We start from the raw sequence: 22,019 nt of genomic DNA, 5'->3' as shown, positions 1-22,019 counted from the left end.
GGTCGCTAAACTCTGCCATCACCAGAGACCTTAGCCAGACAGCACGCAGTGTCCCCACGGGGCGTCGTACCCGTCTCGCAGTTGTATGATGTATTGACGATATCGATGTCTGTCAGGGCTACTAAAATTAACAGGCACGTTATATTTTATACCAACGTTCTGCAAATACCCACCGTCTTACGAGGTGTACACAATGGCTTGAAAACTGGATAATCGGGAAATAAAAACTGGTTTTCAGTTTTGAACGTGGCCGTTACTCAGCAACCGTATACTGACTTCAGCATAGGATTATAAAGCAAACCGGTTGCACGTAACTGGTAGGTACACTGACCTGCGTTGGTTTCGACAGCTACGAGGGGCGTCTTCATCAGGATGAAATTTTGCTAAATCGTAAAATTACATTGCTGAAAAGTAACGGTTAGAATTTGCAGCACCTATGCTCAAGTCCAAATTGAAATAAAACGTTCTATACTTTGCCACGTGTGCCCAGCTGGGAACTCAATTAGCCTGATGGCTAGAACGTTTTATTTCACTTTCGACTTGAGCATAGCTCTCTAAATTCTAACCGTTACTTTTCAGTAATGTAATTTTACCATTTAGCAAACTTTCATTCTGATGAAGACGCTCCTCGTACGTGTCGAAACCTATGTAGGTCAATGTACCTACCAGTTACGTGCAACCGGTTGATTTTATAATCATATATCGAAACTGGTGTTTGTTTCCAAACAAATCGTCCGCTATTTTAAGGACTGTCATGGTGTTCAACGTAGAGATTGGGCAAGATAAATGTTGTAAAATAAAGAGATAAACAAACAGTTACCGTTGTGATAATTACTAGGCATCACGTACGAATACAAAGAAGTGAATACAAAGAGGTGACAACTGAAGTTTCAGAAATTCAGCGTCTATCAAACAGAAGCGTATCCTCAAGCAGTCTGCGTCGCGGACCTATAAGGTCTCAGTCGTAAGTGTAATTACGCTGAATCGTTTGTCATTGTGATACGTTTAGCATGAGACTAAGATGTTCATTCACATGCATTACGCATGACAGATCCCTCCCTAGCGCAATTTCTCCAAATCGCCAAAGCTATTGAGCTTTCACAAGTGGCACAGCTAGCTTTAACACAATACTGATGGGTCTCCAAAATTTCCCTTCTACCTTACAGAGCATACACCAGACGCTCATCTGCCCACTTATCAAAACGGTAAAGAGAACTGTATTTAATCGGCCAAGACAGCGTCGTACAATTACTGCTATTTGCGAATATGCCTAGAATGTCCGCGTATAGAATACCTCCACAACAAATCTATCTGACAAATTTGCTTTTTGTAAGGAATGTATCAGAAGTTAGAGCCTCAAGGGCCCGCTGCCTGTAAGACAAATATGATGGCACAGAAACAATATGCAACCGCTCTGTCCCCGAAATTTACTCTCTCCAACAAATTAATGCTGTCGCTGGCTTGTCCTTTACAAACAAATTCATGTAATTAAACATCGTTAGGCTGAAATAAAACCTCCAAAATTGTAAGTTTGTAAGCATGGACATCATTCGACACCATTGATAACTAACGGTGCCCCTAAAATGCTAACAATTGACCCGTGTCATCACATTCCCAGTGACAGCAGATCCTACAGCCAAAAAAATTTTCGACTCTGGTAACCTCGCCGTTGAGCTCCCGTAAGCACCAACCAACCTAAAAAGTTTTCGACCTGAATCCAAACATCGCGTACTTATTTTCCATCGAGAATCAGCTCATGCCATGCTGCATCCTATTTCTTAAGCTGAATCAGATATGCTTTGTACGTTTTTCCCTTAACACTGACCTCGAAGAATAATCAGATGGCCCGGACAGTAAAATATTTTGATACCTATAGACAACTACCAGTTACTAAGTAGATAACCGTGTCCAAACCAGGAAATACATTGCGCTTATGTGGTGATCTGAAAGGAACCTTGAGCGTACGAAAGAATTAGATTCAGATCATTTACCTAGATACGATTGAATTTTCTCATAGCCTCCAACAGGGAAAAATATTTATAAGATAGATTCGTCTTTGGAATGAAATTTTCACTCTACAGCGGAGTATGCGCTGATATGAAAGTTCCTGGCAGATTAAAAGTGTGTGCCGGACCGAGACTCGAACTCGGGACCTTTGCCTATCGCGGGCAAGTGCTCTACCAACTTTTTCTTAAATTTTTTTTTATCTTTGTGTTTGGTCGTTGAGGACGTCGCAATACATCCTGTTCAAGTTCGGTGGTTGATCTTTCCACTCAGTTTTTTTTATTACAGAGGCCAACTGGCTCTCTGACCGAACACGCTGAGCTACCGCGCCGGCAGCTGAGCTACCCAAGCACGACTCACGCCCCGTCCTCACAGCTTTAATTCCGCCAGTACCTCGTCTCCTACCTTAGATTCGCCTTATTTACACTTCATTTCCATCTAAACTATGTGATCAAAAATATCCGGACACCCCCAAAACATACGTTTTTCATATTAGGTGCATTGTGCTGCCTCTTGCTGACAGGTACTCCATATCAGCGACCTCAGTAGTCATTAGACATCGTGAGAGAGCAGGATGGGGCGCTCCACGGACTTCGAACGTGGTCAGGTGATTTGGTGTCACTTGCGTCCTACGTCTTTACGCGAGATTTCCACACTCCTAAACATCCCTAGGTCCACCTGTTTCCGATGTGATAGTGAAGCGGAAACGCGAAAACTTACAGGCCGACCTCGTCTGTTGAGTGACAGAGATCGCCGACAGTTGAAGAGAGTCGTAATGTGTAATAGGCAGACATCTATCCAGACCATCACACAGGAATTCCAAACTGCATCAGGATCCACTGCAAGTACTATGACAGGCAGGAGGTGAGAAAACTTCACAATAATCTGGTTATTAGAATTGTCTTTAATCACAGTTCATACCAACGTAGGTAATATTCGATTGCTGTTCAGTGCACACGCACAGCTTGAAGAGACTACTGATTCATATGATTCACATGCTGCTATCGGAATCCGAAAGCGTTCTCTGGGGTCATGTCTCATTATGTGTAGCAACAAAGGTTCTGTCGCATTCGTACGACGTACAGTGGTCTGACAAGAATATGGAAACACCGCGAGAAACGGATGTTGTTGTTGTTGTTGTTGTTGTGGTCTTCAGTCCTGAGACTGGTTTTATGCAGCTCTCCATGCTGTTCTATCCTGTGCGAGCTTCTTCATCTCCCAGTACTTACATCCTTCTGAATCTGCTTAGTGCATTCACATCTTGGCCTCCCTCTACGATTTTTACCCTCTAGCTGCCCTCCAATGCTAAATTTGTGATCCCTTGATGCCTCAGAACCTGTCCTACCAACCGATCCCTTCTTCTAGTCAAGTTGTGACACAAACTCCTGTTCCCCCCAATTCTGTTCAGTACCTATACATTAGTTACGTCATTTACCCATCTAATCTTCAGCATTCTTCTGTAGCACCAAATTTTGAAAGCTTCTGTTCTCTTCTTGTCTAAACTATTTATCGTCCATGTTTCAATTCCATACATGGCTACACTCCATACAAATACTTTCAGAAACGACTTCCTGACACTTAAACCTATACTCGATGTTAACAAATTTCTCTTCTTCAGAAACACTTTCCTTACCATTGCCAGTCTACATTTTGTATCCTCTCTACTTCGACCATCATCAGTTATTTTGCTCCCCAAATAGCAAAACTCCTTTACTACTTTAAGTGTCTTATGTCCTAATCTAATTCCCTCAGCATCACACGACTTAATTCGACTACATTCCAGTATCCTTGTTTCACCTTTGTTGATGTTCATCTTATATCCTCCTTTCAAGACACTGTCCATTCCGTTCAAACTGCTCTTCCAAGTCCTTTGCTGTCTCTGACAGAATTACAATGTCATCGGCGAACCTCAAAGTTTTTATTTCTTCTCCATAGATTTTAATACCTACTCCGAACTTTTCTTTTGTTTCCTTTACTTTGCTCAATATACAGATTGAATAGCATCGGGGAGAGGCTACAACCCTGTCACACTCCCTTCCCAACCACTGATTCCCTTTCATGTCCCTCGACTCTTATAACTGTCATCTGCTTTCTGTACAAATTGTAAATAGCCTTCCGCTCCCTGTATTTTACCCCTGCCACCTTCAGAATTTGAAAGAGAGTATTCCAGTCAACATTTTCAAAAGCTTTCTCTAAGTCTACAAATGCTAGAAACGTAGGTTTGCCTTTCCTTAATCTTTCTTCTAAGATAAGTCGTAAGGTCAGTACTGCCTCACGTGTTCCAACATTTCTAAGGAATCCAAACTGATCTTCTGATCTTCCCCGAGGTCGGCTTCTACCAGTTTTTCCATTCGCCTGTAAAGAATTCGCGTTAGTATTTTGCAGCTGTGACTTATTAAACTGATAGTTCGGTAATTTTCACATCTGTCAAAACCTGCTTTCTTTGGGATTGTAATTATTATATTCTTCTTGAAGTCTGAGGGTATTTCGCCTGTCTCATACATCTTGCTCACCAGATGGTAGAGTTTTGTCAGGACTGGCTCTCCCAAGGCCGTCAGTAGTTCTAATGGAATGTTGTCTACTCCGGGGACCTTGTTTCGACTCAGTTCTTTCAGTGCTCTGTCAAACTCTTCACGCAGTGAGAGAAACGGATACTTCAACATAAATGCAGATGTTGGCCAAGCCTGCAGGCAGCGCTGCTGTATTACACTATGAACGGCGCCCGTGCAGTGTCCTCAATACGTTGCATGTGTCAGTCGTGGTCAGAACAGTGTTCGGTGTAGTGGTGAGTGCAATAGGCTGAGTTCAGTGAATTCATATTTGAGCAAGTGCGGGGCAGTCTCGTATTTCTCTTTTCCGTATGCTGCCGATACAAGCTGAAGTTGGAAATGAAAACCTCAAAAAAAGAAAAGACACAAGGAGTCTTCAGCCGATGGTGCTCAGTAGATGTGCTTTCAGTCTATGCTCCCTAATTTCAGGAAATTTTGTGGCAGGCATAAATGAGATCCGAGAGTTAAATTCCTGTTACTTCCCAATGAACAGCAGGAGGAAGCCCAGAAGGGCTTCTTCCATTTCTTCAAATACGTTACCTGCCCCAACACAGAGTTCACCATCCACTGCTACTCCGTCTATGGTGACTGAACTCACTTCACATCCAGTCGTGTTTCTTCTGAATTCTCGTCAAACTGAATTGTGCGCTACTTTGCCAAATCAAGCAGTTCTAGAATCACTATCCTAGGTTATTTAATTTGTAACCAAAAAATAGATTTTTCATGGTGGCATTTTTAAAGCCATTCACACTTTCACTAACTTATATTATGATGAGTAGCTCCTCACCAGGAGACAGCGAGTCGGAAACTTACGTTCTGCTTTGTCAGAGTAGTTGATACTAATTGCTTCAAGAAGTGGAAGTTGACTCAATGAATTCTGTAGAATTTGTGGAATATTTCGCGCTGAAAGCACTGTATCGGCGCACCCAATATTTTCTTTCTTTTTTAAGTTTTTTGAGATTTAAATAATGGTAAGCCACTATAACATCCTCTTCAGAAGAGATCATGATTGCTGTTGAAACTGAAACAGACGGTTAAAGGCACTGCAGTCTGGAACCGCAAGACCGCTACGGTCGCAGGTTCGAATCCCGCTTCGGGCATGGATGTTTGTGATGTCCTTAGGTTAGTTAGGTTTAACTAGTTCTAAGTTCTAGGGGACTAATGACTTCAGAAGTTGAGTCCCGTAGTGCTCAGAGCCATTTGAACCATTTGAACTGAAACAGAAACGTGATTTGTGCTGTCTGTTGCTTGTCGTATGACGAGTCACACCGTATATCTTATCGCATAGCATATTGTATCATCCTAGTGGGAATACGAATAAGCGTAGCGTCTCGCAACCTCTATTGCAACCTGTCGCACCTCATAGTGTATCGTCTCTGTTCAACCCTGCCCTAGTCTTTACATACAACAGACACCGACGGGAAAACAAGCACTGAGCAGTATACAATTAAAATATAAGGGCGAGGAGACCAAGAGATATTTATCTGCGTTATTGGCATGGAGATTTGTTGCAAACACATCATGTGCAAGTATTATCTCATCTACTACAGTCACAAAGGAGGTGTGTGTAAATTACTCTTTACAGTACTTCTGAGGACCATATTGTATGTTAACCGGGGACCTAGAAATGACGGAGAGGCTCCGTCCCCGCCGCAGCCGCAGTGGTCCACAACCCCACGACGACTACCACAGTCCACTTCACCCCTCCGCCGCCCCACACCGAACCCAGGGTTATTGTGAGGTTCGGCCCACGGTGGAACCCCCCAGGGAACGTCTCACACCAGACGAGTGTGACCCGTATGTTTGCGTGGTAGAGTATTGGTGGTGTATGCGTACGTGGAGAACTTGTTTGCGCAGCAATCGCCGACATTAACTGAGGCGGAATAAGGGGAACCATCCCGCATTCGCCAAGGCAGATAGAAAACAGCCTAAAAACCATCCACAGATTGGCCGGATTCACCGCACCTCGACACAAATCAGCCGGGCGGATTCGTGCCGGGGACAAGGCGCTCCGCCAGCCGCGGTGGCCGAGCGGTTCTAGGCGCTTCAGTCCGGAACCACGCGACTGCTACGGTCGCAGGTTCGAATCCTGCCTCGGGCTTGGATGTGTGTGATGTCGTTAGGTTAGATAGATTTAAGTAGTTCTAGGGGACTGATGACCTCAGATGTTAAGTCCCATAGTGCTCAGAGCCATTTGAACCATGCGCTCCTTCCCGCCCGGAAAGCCGTGCGTTAGACCGCACGGCCATCCGGGCGGGCAAACAACCCTGAATAGTTTCTGAAAGCAAATCAGTGGTCTTCGGATTCACGTGGCAGTCTAGCAAACCCTAAATCTGAATGCTCGGATGGGCATTTGACTCCTGGTCTGATGCGCTGTTAGGAAGATTGCTATGGCGTAACATGTGAGGAGTGCGTCGGTACTCACGTGGTGTCCCCTGAACTTGATGAGCTGCTTGACGCGGTCCACGACGTAGAAGTAGCCGTCGCGGTCGTAGCGCATGACGTCCCCCGTGTGGAACCAGCCTTCTTTGTCCCAGGCAGCGGCAGTCGCCTCCGGGTTGTTCCAGTAGCCCAGCGCCGCCGCGGGGGACTTCACCCACAGCTCGCCCTCCTGCTCGGGACCCACCGGCTCCTGCGTCTCCAGGTCCACCACCTGGAGAAATAGCAGCATGCGTCTTTCAAGTGCGAGCCACTGTTTATCACAGGCTCTCATTTCATCGGGAACTCAGGACGTTATTAACTTCGATTACTCTTATAGAATCTTACGCGATCGAGTCATTCACGAAAATACACGGGTCTCCTATTTATGAAAAAATGCCAACATATTTTTTTTTTAGTTGCTCCTAGTCAAATAAGTAGCTCGACAACTCGGTGTACGTGTCAGACGTCAAATCCAAAGGTGTGGGCTACACTATCTACACTTGCTCGTAGGACTTATCTCTTGTTACTTACCGCTTATTACCGAGCAATGTTACGCTGCGGTTAGCAAACTGGACTCGTATTCATTAGGAGAACAGATGTTTAAATCCCCATCATAGGTTTGCCTAAATGGCTTCCTATGCTTTCTGTTATCTTCTCCATATGTCCCCCAATACGAGCGTGTGCTCTGTCTCTAATCACATCGTCGTCGACGGAATGTAAAACCTTAATCTTCCTTTCTTATCACTTCTTTCACGTCTGGCAGTAATTTGTCGACTTGCACCGTTTTCCGTAGTCAACGTTGAACTGTAAGAGCCCCCCCCCCCCCGCCCCCCCTCTATTACTGGCTCTTAAGTCAGTTCTAAGTACAGAGCGGATACCTCAAACAGGGCCATAGGATGGTCGTCTCCGTTATATGATCTTCTTTACCAGCCGTGTTACATAGTTATTATTTATACCGCTTTTCCAAGACTTAGGTAACACAAAATAATAAAAATATATTATCATAACTAAAAACACAATATTTCATCAAGCGTTTATTACAAATCGGTCTCAGTTGCAGTACATACGCTTGGTGACTAGTTTCTAACCAACTGGTTCACTCTCAAGCATGAACTACTGAGGCTGCTCCTAAAGTTCCTTATCTGAATAACAGGCGTCAAAATAAAAGTACACTCATTTACAAAGTAATCATAGATGATTGTCACAGTCAACATGTGCCCACTTAGGTCAGTTTGTCTGGGTTGCTAAGTAGTTACATGTTGATAGTGACAGTCAAGTGCGATTACTTTTTAAGATCATGAACTACCATTTTGACGTTTGTTATTAAGATAAGCAATTTTAAGTACAACTTCAGTGCGTCAGGCTTCAGAATGAACCAGCTGGTTCGAAACTACTCGCCAAACAAATCTAACGCAGCTGAGACTGATTTATTAATAAACACTTCGTGAAGTACTAAAACTGGTTGCTGGTCCCGAATCAACAAAATGGTGAAACTGAGAAAAAAAGAATACAGGTCAAATTGCAACTGTCTTATAAAACTTAAGTTTAACTTTGGAGATAATTTCCAACTGTTCTTCAGCTATACTCAGGAAAATTGAAATTGTTACAGCACAAAACATCATTCCAACATTTTTCTACGTTTGTGGAGATGTTCATCACATAAAGAGTATTAATACCTAAACATACCTTCCATTCGGAATTGATGTTCATCATCAGTATTGGGTGTGACCACCCACAGGCACTAATACTCACCCATATTGATTGTGGCATGAAAGGAAACAGCCTCCTAAGATCATCAAGAATTTCTTGCCATGCCTGAAAAACATCCCATAGAAGTTCATTAAGATTTCTATCAGGAGGCTGGTACACGAGTACACGTCTTCCCACCACTTGGCAGATTACAGGTGAAAAACCAGGTGGAAGGGGAGGCCAGTCAAGAATCTGTACATTCGTCGAGGTGGTCTTGCATTACTCTGCTACAATTCGCCATTTGATACCTGGTTTTGAAAAGTATGAGAACAGGGTTTACCTTTATATCCTTACTGACGAGGATTCAGCCTCCTTTCAATATTTACGAAATGCTGTTGTAATCTGTAATATCTCTCCGGACCACAATTAGAGGAATTAGGCAGGCATGCGTCTCTAGAATCACGGTCTTCTGTAACCTTTCGCTACACCGTCTCCTAACACGTCGGTGACGATCTGACCGACAGAAGCAGAAGCGATACTCGTCGATGAGTTGTCCACACACTGCCACTCGAAGTCACAGTTAACTTTGGTTCCATGCCACACAAGTCTCTGTCGTCTGCGGTATGACGTCAGCAGTAAACGATTTGTGGTAACTCGAGATCCCAACGCAGCTTCCAATAGATGCTTTGACTGAGCCAGAACTGTCCGGGGTTTGCGTGAGATGGGAAGAGGAGGGGGAAAACCCATTGTCTGACTTAGAAGTGGCACCTACATCCTAGACTCTCTGGTGCTGAACAGAACAATCTGTGATACGCGCAACTCGTTTGAATTTTCTCTACCAGCCTGTAAAATCTATCTGTTAAAGACCCAGACAGAATGAAAAAGAATCAATGGAATGTGTTTTTTATCTCAAAAATAGTAAAATTTTATTGGTAATTCAACAATTTCTTCTCATTCCACTAACTGGTTTTGAGAATGGGACATAACATAGAAAAAATAACTAGCAAATTATGCATTGTAGCTACAGCAGTAATGTACACGTCAACTATACTTCTGACTGTTAAATATAACAGGGAGCAGACAGTACTTTCTGACCGGTACCGGTACTTTTATATTTTCTCTCTGACTACACATAGTGGATCTAAATCTATCAATTCACGATTCCCTTGACACACTGAAATTTTAGTAGCGGAGTTGGCAACATACTAGAAGATACAAATAAAACAGCTTCACTAGACTTCTCTAGACGAAGTACAAAGTAAAACATATAAACAGAAGAATAAGGATTACCTTGGCCTCCACGTTGAAGAAGAGTTTTCCAGAGGAACCTGGTGGAGGATCACTACCGGGTTGAGCACCCATGACGACAATTGCTTCTGTCATGCCATACCTGCAAAAAAAAAAAAAAACACTGACGTAACAATAAGCTCTTGTAGAATACAATATCGCTGCTTACTTTCAAAATCCTTATCTTAAAAAAATTTTACCGAAAAATAAAATAAGACTTTTTTCGATGATAATCACACATATACGGTAATATCGCCTACGACCTACAGCCTTTACAATTGTTAGTATGTAACGGCTCTTAATATCAGACAGATATTGAATGAGTCATTTATGAAGTCATATAGGCGTAGCAGATATCTATAAGTGATTCACTAAACAAAACGTAGCTGTGAATCAGAAGACTTCCTTGTGACTATTTCAGGGAGCTATTCAGGGTTAATACCTCTGCTGAGACGAAGCTACCGAGGAAACAGGAGGTCGTGAGTCGCGAGACCTCCTAGAGGCCATCGCCACGACAGTCCAGTGCAGACATCGAGGCTGGATGGTATGTGTTCGAGTCCTGGGACTCTCCATCTCCGATAAAAGTGCACCCGCCGGACTTCCACGTGCGTCCGCGTCAAAGATGTACGGTAAGCGGCTCCATTCGGAAAAACCGCCACGGCCAAAGTAAACTGCCGTAAGCAAAAATGTGCTGACGTCTGAGGCCACGATCAATTGTCGCAGATTGTAGCAGCGTGCAGTTGTCCACAATGAATTAAATCAGCTGCCAGTTAAAATCTCGACAACAACAGCCGGTGTGCAATCACACTACTACAGAACTATCTCCTTTCTCGGGGACAGGAGTCACTGCACAGGGCGTGTTCCTCTACTCCCATAGATCCGGGCACAGGGGAAGGACCATCAAAACATGGAGAAATGCCGCCTGGATTGATGAATCGCGGTACATTTGTGTGCACAACGGTGGAAGGAGACGATTAGCTGGAATGCCTCTAAATAGCGTTTCATTAGCCGAAATTAAGTGGCAGACCTGAAGACATCATTATTGCTATCGTCCACATAAATGGCGACCAGCCTTCAAAATTCAGATAGGCCGAAAATCTATATCTAAAACTAATACAAGTAGTAACAATTGTAAAGTTTCGTCAGTAGATAGAATTGAATTGCTTGAACACTTGCCCGAGTGTCACATAACAAAACGATGAAGAATCTAAGTAAAAAATTGTATTAGAACGTCAGATAATCAGAGGAAAAAATTTCGGGACACGTTTTCTTTTTCTTCTTCTTCTTCTTCTTCTTCTTCTTCTTCTTCTACATATACGCTAATGATGTTTCCGATCACATCTGCCCAGTCTTCTCTATCTCTTCCAGTATGAATCAAGTCCCCCGCATTTCTTCTTCTACATATACGCTAATGATGTTTCCGATCACATCTGCCCAGTCTTCTCTATCTCTTCCAGTATGAATCAAGTCCCCCGCATTTCTTATTCTTGTCTGACGTGGCCGTGCCGTGACATCCTCCTCCTATCAACTTATTCCTCTCTTCCCTTCAGTCTTCCCCTCGATTATCGGTTGAAGAAAATGATACCTTTCAATTTGTATCACATGACCTAAGTAACCTGTTTCCTTGCGTCTGATTGTGGTTATCAGTTCTCCGTCTCTTTTTACTATTCTTTAGATCTATTCATTTGTTTTCCTTGCTGTCCATGGAATTTTAAGGAATCTTCAGTATAACCACATCTTGATTGCTTCTACTTTGTTCATAGTGTTTACTTTCAGCGTCCATGTTTCCACGTCATTCGAAAGTACTGAGCACACATAGCTGTTTATAAATCTAGTTCTGAGATTAAGATCAAAGTCAATACTTGTAAACACATTTTTTTTCTCTACTGTACATCTGATTTCCACGTCGGACACCCAATTTTCGCATAACCACGTCCCTAAGTAGTTGAATGTACTCTCAATTTCTATAAGTTGATTGTTATGCATTAGTTCTACATTTTAATGTTCGTTTGAATTGCGAATTACTATCATAAATTTTGTCTTTTTGGTGTTGATACTGAGGCCCTTATTCCTACTCCGTTATCCCACTGCAGTAAGAAGGTCTTGTAGGTAGTTCATCATATCAGAAATTAAGACTGTCACCCGCATATCTTAATCCGTTAATCCATACCCCATTTATTCTGTTACTAATCTCTCGCTAAACACTAATCTCCTCCTCTTTTCGATCTATCGGACCTAGTTTCATCCAACTATTCAATGTCACAGCTGTAGCTGGAATCACCACAGCTCACCGAGCCACAGAGAAGTCTCACAACGGTTCTGCTCTTCACTAACACTTATGATGTGACAGCGAGTGGATATAAAGGCGTTAATGTCGGTCTATCACCGCAGTGTGACTTTGACGTGTAATAGAAGTAGAATACACAGAACAAATTGGTGCTATAGTTCAGTATTGATGGTACAAGTGGGACTATATTTGGGGTGTGATGGAATATAAAGAGACGAAGATGATTGATGAATATGCCACATCTTGTACTCCGACTGACACACTTGGTCGTAAGGTGTCGGCAGTAGAGATGCTTGGAGAGGCAACGTTAGAATTAACTTCATGTGACACGAACATACACCTAAAACTTTCATTATCAGTTGCAACAGACACATTGTGCCATTGGCACCCATATGAAAGAGGGGCACACAATTAATTTGGCGTGTATTTGCACAATAACTGTGTAAATATGGACCACGTGAAGCAATGCATGAATGCCTGTACCGCACCTGCAAGAGTAAGTGTCGGATCTATCAACTCCTTAGAGGCTAAGTTCACAAACGTTTCCTAATCCGTGTGTTCATGCCTGTTGGACTCAGTGTTATATGGGTGAGCTGTAGGCTTATAGAAGCAACATTTAGCGAGATACTATGCTACAACACAATGATTGTAAATAAGTGTATACATATGAAAATAAAACTAAAGTACCGGGTGCCTCAGGCGCATTTTATCTGGTGTTTCGGCAGACTGTTGCCATTTCGCTTTTGCAGCGTTTAGCTGGCATCAGTCCAAAAAATGCTACTCATCACGTCTTTCATACGACGCCCAGTTTCGACGGAATGCCTCGGTTTGTTTCCCGTTTCAGACAATCGTTTTTTAATCGGAATTTTACGTCATCATTCGATAGAGAACTGCCAAATACGTGTAGTGCGATATTTGTTTTGCTGATATGTATTAAGAGGGACGGTTAAAAACGAAGGACAATTAGTACTGCGGCAGCGACTGAGCAGCACACTTCTGTATGGCAATAGCAGTCACCGCAGACCAAGACAGTGCTATCTCTGGTGGTGAGCTCGTTATTCCTTTTGTGTTTTATTGTCCTTGTTAATACATACACTGAAATACTAAAGAAACTGGTACATCTCCTAATATCGTGCAGGGCCCCGCGAGGAAGCAGAAGTGCCACAACACGACGGGGCATGTCTGAGGTAGTGCTGGAGGAAACTGACACCATGGATAGCGCAGGGATGTACATAAATCCGTAAGAGTGCGAGGGGGTGGAGATCTATTCTGAACAGCACGTTGCAAAGCATTCCAGATATGCTCAATAATGTCCTTGTCTGGGGAATTTGGTGTCCAGCGGAAGTGTTTAAACTCAGAAGAGTGTTCCTGGAGCCACTCTGTAGCAGTTCTGAAGGTGTGGGGTATCGCATTGACCTGCTGGAATTGCGCAAGTCCGTCGGAATGCACAATGGACATGAATGGATGCAGGTGATGAGGCAGGATGCTTACACATATCACAATCGTATCTAGCTGTAAAAGGGGTCCCATATCACTCCAATGCACACGTCCCACACCATAACAGAGCCCCCATCAGCTTGAACAGTCCCCTGCTGACATGCAGGGTCCATGGATTCATGAGGCTGTCTCCATACCCGTACACGTCCATCCGCCTGATGAAGCGAGACTCTTCCGACCAGCCATGTCATCAACAGTCCAATGTCAATGTTGACGGGCCCAGGCGAGGCGTAAAGCTTTGTGTCATACAGTCATCAAAGGCACGCGAGTGGGCCTTCGGCTCCGAAACCCCGTATTGAAGATGTTTCGTTGAATGGTACGCACGTTGATACTTGTTTATGGCCCAGCACTGAAATCTGCAGCAATTTGCGGAAGGGTTGCACTTGTGTACAGGAACGATTCTCTTCAGCTTTCGTTGGTCCCGTTGTTCCAGGATCTTTTTCCGGCCGCAGCGATGTCGGAGATTTGATGTTTCATCGGATTCGTGATATTCACTGTACACTCCTGAAATGGTCGAATGGGAAAATACCCACGTCATCGCTACATCGGGGACTGCTGTGTCCCATCGCTCGTGCGCCGACTATAACGCCATGTTCAAACTCACGTAAATATTGATAACCTGCCAATGTAGCAGCAGTAACCCATCTAACAACTATGCCAAACACTTGTTGTCTTATATAGGCGTTTCCGACCGCAGCGCCGGTTCTGCCTGTTTAGATATCTCTGTATTTGAATACGCATGACTATACCAGTTTCTTTGACGCTTCACTCTATCGTGATAATGAATATTTTGATAGACTAATTTGGGACCGCTCTGCCCAATGGGCGCGTATTTCAGTTTAAAAATCATTCTGTCTGAAACGGGAAGGATACCGACGCTTTCCCTTTGACGTGAAAGACGTAATGAGCAGCATTTTTCTGGGCTCTCTCCAACTACACGTTGCAAAAACAAAACTGCAAATATCAACGAAACTTCAGAGCAAATGTGCCTCACGACTCTTAGGAGAGACATCGTGTAAATATATTTCCTACAAAAAATACTGATGTTCTTTGCCCCCCCCCCCCCTTCCATGGCCTACCCAGTTGCACATTCTTTTTTTTTATAAATATATATTGCTGCTTTCCTATGAAGCAGTGTGCTAGCAATTGAACCCTAGCTTAGTATGTTAAATTCTGAGTTATTAGTAACAAGACACAAACTTGCAGTTTATAAAAGCACTTTCTTTAAATATAAATTACGTGTAGTTTCAGCATTGCTACTACTGATATGCTGACATGGCCACTGCATGTACCCGTACTGTCAAGACAGTTACTCCATGCACACAACTTAATTATGCAACAAATACGGCACACACAAGTTATACACTGTATATTCACCAAATATGCACCATACATACATAGGACATACAACGTCGTAAGATACGTTGACTTTACAAAATGATATTGTAACACAGCCTGTTAAATGTTAGTTGAGTGGTCCAAAGCTGTAGATTGGTAAAAATGGCTCTAGAATTAGGAACGAGGTAGGATATGAAATTGTAAATTGCTAAAATTGGTAGGATAACCCAAAATTCAGATTATCAGCCAAAAGGAATTGACGGATATGTAAATACACTGATAAGCCAAACGACTAAGACCGCTGCCCTTAGAGGCGTTAGATGCCACCTTGTGGCGTTGCGGATACGTCAGGCGGTAACAAAAATATGTAAGTGGAGCAGGCACGGACGGAGAAGATATGGCCTGCAAATGATGAAGTTCACTGGGGTAATCAACTCTGGCAAAGCGCAGATTATTATTACGCAGAGCCTGTGAAATAGTGCCTCAAAAACGGCGAAGCTGGTCGAATGTTCACGTGCTACTATCGTGAGCATCTACGGATAAAAGTAAAAGGATAGTTAAACTACCGCTAGGCGCTAAATGGTTGCACGTCCACGACTATTTACAGACCAGACAAACCTCCAAACCTCATGTTCTGTGAAGTAGGATAGATGGTGATCTGTGGTATCTCTGTTGAAAGAGCACAATGCTGGCGATAGCAAAGTATTTCTGAGCACACCTTTCATCGTACATTGTTGACCACGGAGCACCGCAGCAGACCACCCCTATATGTTCACATGTTGACCTAAGGACATCGTCAGTTACGATTGCAGTGGGTATGGGACCATCAGGATTCGACTGTCGATCAATGGTACAGTGTCAGCTCTTTGGGTGTATCACATTTTTTGCTACATGTAGTAGGTGATCATCTCGACAACTGCCATCATGGAGGTGAATGGCGGGAGCAGTATTATGCTATGGGAGATATTCTCCTGCGCTTGTATAGGACTTGTGGGAGTACTCAAAGACCCGCTGACAGCTGCAAACCACCTGCATCCCTTCATGCTTGATGTCTTTCCCGACAGCGATGTCATCTTTCACCAGAATGACTGTACACATCTTGGAGCCAGAACTGTGCTACAGAGTTTTGAGAACCATTATAGTGAACTGACGTTGATGTGTCTGCGACCAAATTCGCCTGATGTAAATGCTACTGGACGCCATCACCGCATACGCAGATCAGCGACCTGTTATTTACGCGAATCACATGACTGGTGCGTACACATCTAATGCCACATACTGCAACAAAGATAACAACAAACTGTCGGACTCCTGATACTCAGAATCAATGATGGATTTCATTAAAAAGACGATCAAACAAGCTACTGAGCAGGTGGTTTCTTTGGAAATTTCTGGTAAGCTTATATGGGACCAAACTGCTGAAGTCATCGGTCATACGTGCACTGCTTCAGAAACTTGCTGAGAGAATGCATCAGAAGGATGTTCGTATCACCAGGGCATGATGTAAAGTTTCTGCTTGTGATGAAGAAGGGAGTCTTTCCATATGTTTAACTGGATTTTATGAAGTGACTCGGCGAAATCACAACATAACAACATTCACCAGCAAACTCACAGGCTGCTTTAACAGATGCGGAGTATCAGCACACAGTGAATGTTGAGCAGGACTACAGGATCTCTGATTTAGACGGATATGTCAAATTTTAGATGGAGAGAGATGTGCATTACCTCTTAGGCATTTTTAAGGAATTCCAGATTTACGCCTGGGCACGTAAACTCTATATCCTGCCTTCTATTACACTGCATCAGGGCTTCTGTGGGACGCAATGTTGAAAAAGACACATTATCATCGAACTGTTGACCAATGTTGATATGTTGCTTCTTTTCGAAAGCGGGATTCTCTGGGGACGGTCCAAGTGCATGCACAGATATACCAAAGTGAATAACAAACGAATTAGTGAGGAGGAGTGCAGCCATTTCCTTTACTTGGGTGTAACTATCTCTAGGGCATGCCATGCAACAAACTCATCTCTTTCGAGGATACCGATACCTGTCCAGAGATGAAATGGTCATACTGAAGGATGAGGTCCAATATGTGACTTTAGTTGCTGATGAGGGATATTTCCTAAAGCCATATCAATCTGCACGACACGTACAGCGACTTGCTCATGTGTCTGGAGCCCCTGGTCCCACAAAATGGTTCTGTCCTCAAGCTGGTGACAATGCTGGGGGATAAGCAGAGATACATTCTACACTATAAAAACCTCCAACAATGTTTCAGGTTGAGGAAGAAAGTTGTTAGAATTACCCACAGCATCTTCTTCAAGCAGCATCCCTGGTTGAAGAACTAAATTTATGTTAATACTGGAAAGGGGATCTCATGATTTTTTATAATTTAGAGAATAATTTAGTTTTCGGCAGAATCATGGAGATTCTAAGAAATCGTCAAGTTCATTCAGTTTACCGTATGCATGGGCGTTATGGGACAAGAAATTGGATTCCCACGCCAAGTTTTAAGTTGTCCACAACCTTCAGTCAAGGACTAGTCGCTACGGTGATGGCTACTCTTTCAGTGTAGTCCACGAAACATGTCTGCATCGATGTGTGTATTCTAGACCTCGCCAAATTCCACACCATCGATTCTACTACGAGTTTGCAAAACCAAAGTTCACTCACCGTTTCATCTACTGGGTAAAAAGCTGTGACCCACATGAAGTAATTAGGTACAATCCTGAGGACTTTGACACATCCTTTTTATGTACAAGTCTTCTGACTAGTTTGATACGAATTTTTCTCCTGTGCGAATCTCTTCATCTCAGAGTAGCGCTTGCAACCTGTATCCTGATTTATTTGCTGGGTCTATTCCAATCTCTGTCTTCATCTACAGTTTTTGCCCTCTACAGCTCCCTCTGGTGTCATGCAAGTTATTCCCTGATGCCGTAGATGTTACACAGTCCTGTCTCTTCTCTTTGTTGTTGTTTTCCATATATTTCATTCCTCGCTGATTCTACAGAGAATCTCTATATTTCTTACCTGATGAATCCACCTAATTTTCAACATTCCTCTGTAGGAACACATCTCAAATAGTTCGATTCTCTACTATTCCGGTTTCCCACAGTCCATGATTTACTAACATACAATGCTGTGCTCCAAACATACATTCTCAAAAATTTCCTCAAATTAAGGCTTTTGTTTGATACTAGTAGATTTCTCTCGGCCAGGAATGCCGTTTTTGACGGTGCTTTTTATGTCCTCCATGCTCCATCCATCACGTGACATTTTGCTGCCTAGGTAGCAGAATTAATTTCAACTAATTCGTGATCGCCAAGCCAAACGCTAAGTTTCTCGTTTTTTTCATTTCATTACTTTAATTTCATCTTTCTTCAGTTTAGTCTCAAAACATATTCTGTACTCATTAGACAGATTATTCCATTCAGCACATCACGCAATTCTTCTTCACTTTCACCGAGGATGGCAATGTCATCAATGTCATCAGCGAATCTTATCGTTGATATCTTTTCGTCTTGAATTTTAATCGCACTTTTAAACCTTTCTTTTATTTCCATTATTCCTTCTTCAATGTATGGGTTGAACAGTAGGAGAGAAAGATTACATCCTTCTAATATCTGTCTTACAACCTTTTTAATCTGATCATTTCGCATCTGCTCTTCAACTCTCGTTGTTCCCTCTTGGCTCTTGACATATTGCATATTATCCACCTTTCCCTATAGCTTACCCTGTTTTTCTTAGAATTTCGAACATCATGTAGCATCTGACATTGTTGCACTATTTTTCGAGGTCGACAAATCCTATTAACATGTCTCGATTTTTCTATAGTGTTGCTTCCGTTATGAAGAACATCGTCAGAACTGCCTCTCTGGTGTCTTTACCCTTCCTGAAGCCAAACACATCATCATCCAACGCATCCTCCATGTTCTTTTCTATCCTTCTGTGTATTATTCTTGTCAGCAACATGGAGGCATGGGCTGCTAAGCTGATTGTGCTATAATTCTCACACTTGCCAGTTCTTGCAATTTTCGCAAATGTGTACAAGATGTTTTTCCAAAAGTCAGATGCTATGTCACCGCACTCCACATTCTACACACCAGCGTGAATAGTCGTTTTGTTGCCACTTGGCGGAATGATTTTGGAAACTCTGATGGGATGTTATCTACACCTTTGCTTTATTCGATCTTTAGTCTTCCAAAGCTCTCTTAATTTTGTGATTTTAATATTGGGTCCCCCATCTCTCCTATATCGACTCCTATTTCTCCTTCCATCATGTCATGAGACTATTCTTTCCATTCATAAATGAATTCACTGTAGTCCTTCCAACTACCCACTCTCTCCTCTGAATTTAACAATGGAATTCCCATTGCACTCTTATTGTTACCACCCTTGCTTTTAATTTAATTGGAGTTGTTTTAACTTTTCTGTGTTCTATGTCAGTTATTCCGACAATCATTTCTTTTTCGATTTCTTCACGTTTTCCATGCAGCCATTTCGCCTTGGTTTCCTTGCACCTGCTACTTATTTCATTCTTAAGTGACTAATATTTCTCTACTCCTGAATTTCCCTGAACATTTTTGCACTTCCATCTTTCATCGATCATCTGAAGTATTTCTTCTGTTACCAGTGGTTTCGTTGCAGCTACCTTCTTTGTAACTATGTTTTTCTTCCCAACTTCTGTGACCGCCCTTTTTAGAGACGTCCATTCCTCATTAACTAAACTGCCTACTGAGCTATTAGTTAGTGCAGTGTCTATAGCCTTGAAAAACTTGAAGCATATCTCTTCATTCCTTAGTACTTTCGGGTCCGTATTCTTTGTGCGTTCATTCTTCCTGACTATTCTCTTGAACTTTAGACTACTCTTCCACACCACTAAATTGTGAACTGAGTCAATATCTGCTCCTGGCTGTGCCTTACAATCCAGTATTTGATTTCGGAATCTCTATCTGACCATGATGCAATCTAACTGAAATCTTCCCGTATCACGGAGCCTTTTCCAAGCGTACCTCCTCCTCTTGTTATTCTTGAACAGAGTGTTTGCTATTACTAGTTGAAATTTATTCTAGAACTCAATCAGTCATTCCCCTCTCTCATTCCTTGTCCCAAGCCCATATTCTCCTGTAACCTTTTCTTCTAGTGCATTCCAGTCGCCGTTGACTATTAGAGTTTCATCTCCCCTTGCATATTGTGTTATCCTTTCAATATCCTCATCTAATTTCTCTACCTCTTCATCTTCAGCTTGCGACATCGGCATGTACACATGAACTATCGTTGTCGATGTTGGTTTGCAGTCTATTCTGAGAGGAACAACCCTATCACTGAACTATTCGCTGTAGCTCACTCTTTGCCCTACCTTTCTATTCATAACAAATCCTACTCCCGTTATACCATTTCCTTCTGCTGTTGATATTACCCTATACTCATCTGACCAGAAACCTTCTTTCCATTTCACTTCACTTCACTGACCCCTGCTACATCGAGATTGGGCCTTTGCATTTCCCTTTTCAGATTTTCTACCTTCCCTACAACAATTAAGCTTCTGACATTCCATGCCCCGACTCGTAGATCGTTATCCTTTCGTTGGTTGCTCAATCTATTTCTCATGGCCACCTCCCCCTTGGCAGTCCCCTCCTGAAGATACGAATGGGGGCTATTCCAGAATCTTTTATCAATGGAGAGAGCATCACGATGATTTTTTCAATTATAGGCCACATGTCCTGTGGGTACACGTTATGTGTCTTTAATGCCTTGCTTTCTGCAGCCTCATGCCGTACATCATTGCTGATTCTTCCGCTTTTGGGCGCAGTTTCCAAACTCAAGAGCAAGAAAGTGTCCCGAATTTCTGTCCGCTGCACTGCCCTCTCTCCATACATTCTTACAATTAACACCGCATCCTTTAACACGCTAATGCGAATAGGAGTATGCTGTGAGTTGTATTCACTTGTCATCTCTATCTCTATGAGTTCTATCACGCTACACTGATTGTCCCAATTGGACCACACATTCTCTACCCTAATACCAAGCATTGAACGTTCATTGTCTCAGTGACTGCATCAAAGACACTGTGAGGTGCTAGGCCTACATCCATACGTTCAGATGCACATCCAGTCAAATTACATATTGGTGAATAGCTGTATTTTGCTATCACTTAGCTGAGACTCAATTTCTGTCAATGGCTGTGCTATAACATAGTGGAATGGTACCAGGTTCAGAAGTTCAGGAGGACATCCTATCCAGAGTAATTGCTGCTTTTGCTGCTGTGGCAGTTCGGAAAGAAACTACCAGGCAACCTCATCTATAGCATAACAACAAAGCGCTAAGTGTAGCGAAACACATGCCAACAACAACAATAACAACAACAACAACAATAATAATAATAATAATGCTTGCTGATAGTCTTCTTCGCCTTCTTAGCTGCTCGCTGCTGTTGGTGGTGGGGGTGGTGGTGGTGCTTCATACTGGACATATGTACAAGCAGCGAAGAAATTAGTGTTCACACAGTGACGAAACGACGCTTAAAGTCCTGCAGATTCTTCCTGAACAGCTGCAAACCATCCTTGCAACACTTCACATGATTCAGTTTTTGGTCAAGCATGAGCAATCGCGGAACCCATCTTGGAGATAGCTTTCTCATGTCCAAATGTTTATGCAAAATATTATGTACCCGTTCATTCGAGATGCCCACAGCACTAGCAATCTCACGCACCTTTTCTCTCATCCATCACCATATCATGGATGTTATCAATGATTTATGGAGTTGTAATCTCCACAGGGCGTCCAGAACGTTCAGCATCACTTGTGTCCATATGATCACTCCGAAAGTTTTGAAACCACTGTTCTAATCGAAGGTGCAGAGTCACCGTAACGTTTTTCAAGCTTCTCTTTAGTCTCCTGAGGCGTTTTGCCTTTCACAAAGTAATGTTTAGTCACCACACGAAATT

At 42.8% G+C, this 22,019-nt stretch overlaps 1 protein-coding gene across 1 annotated transcript in view; it reads right to left on the bottom strand.

Moving 5' to 3' along the window:
• Positions 1-22,019, bottom strand: part of LOC126456200 (luciferin 4-monooxygenase-like) — a 95,852-nt gene that overhangs the window by 9,395 nt on the left and 64,438 nt on the right. Inside the window, exons 6-7 of the mRNA XM_050091954.1 lie at positions 9,954-10,053; positions 6,979-7,206 (exon numbers count right to left, since the gene is read on the bottom strand). Coding sequence (XP_049947911.1) covers positions 6,979-7,206; positions 9,954-10,053 — 328 coding nt within the window. The remainder of the gene's footprint in view (positions 1-6,978; positions 7,207-9,953; positions 10,054-22,019) is intronic.

The sequence above is a fragment of the Schistocerca serialis genome, chromosome 2, assembly GCF_023864345.2.
Source record: "Schistocerca serialis cubense isolate TAMUIC-IGC-003099 chromosome 2, iqSchSeri2.2, whole genome shotgun sequence".
NCBI classification, from domain to species: domain Eukaryota; kingdom Metazoa; phylum Arthropoda; class Insecta; order Orthoptera; family Acrididae; genus Schistocerca; species Schistocerca serialis.
Note: the sequence above shows the minus strand (reverse complement) of the source record. Positions and strands in the feature narration are given on the sequence as shown.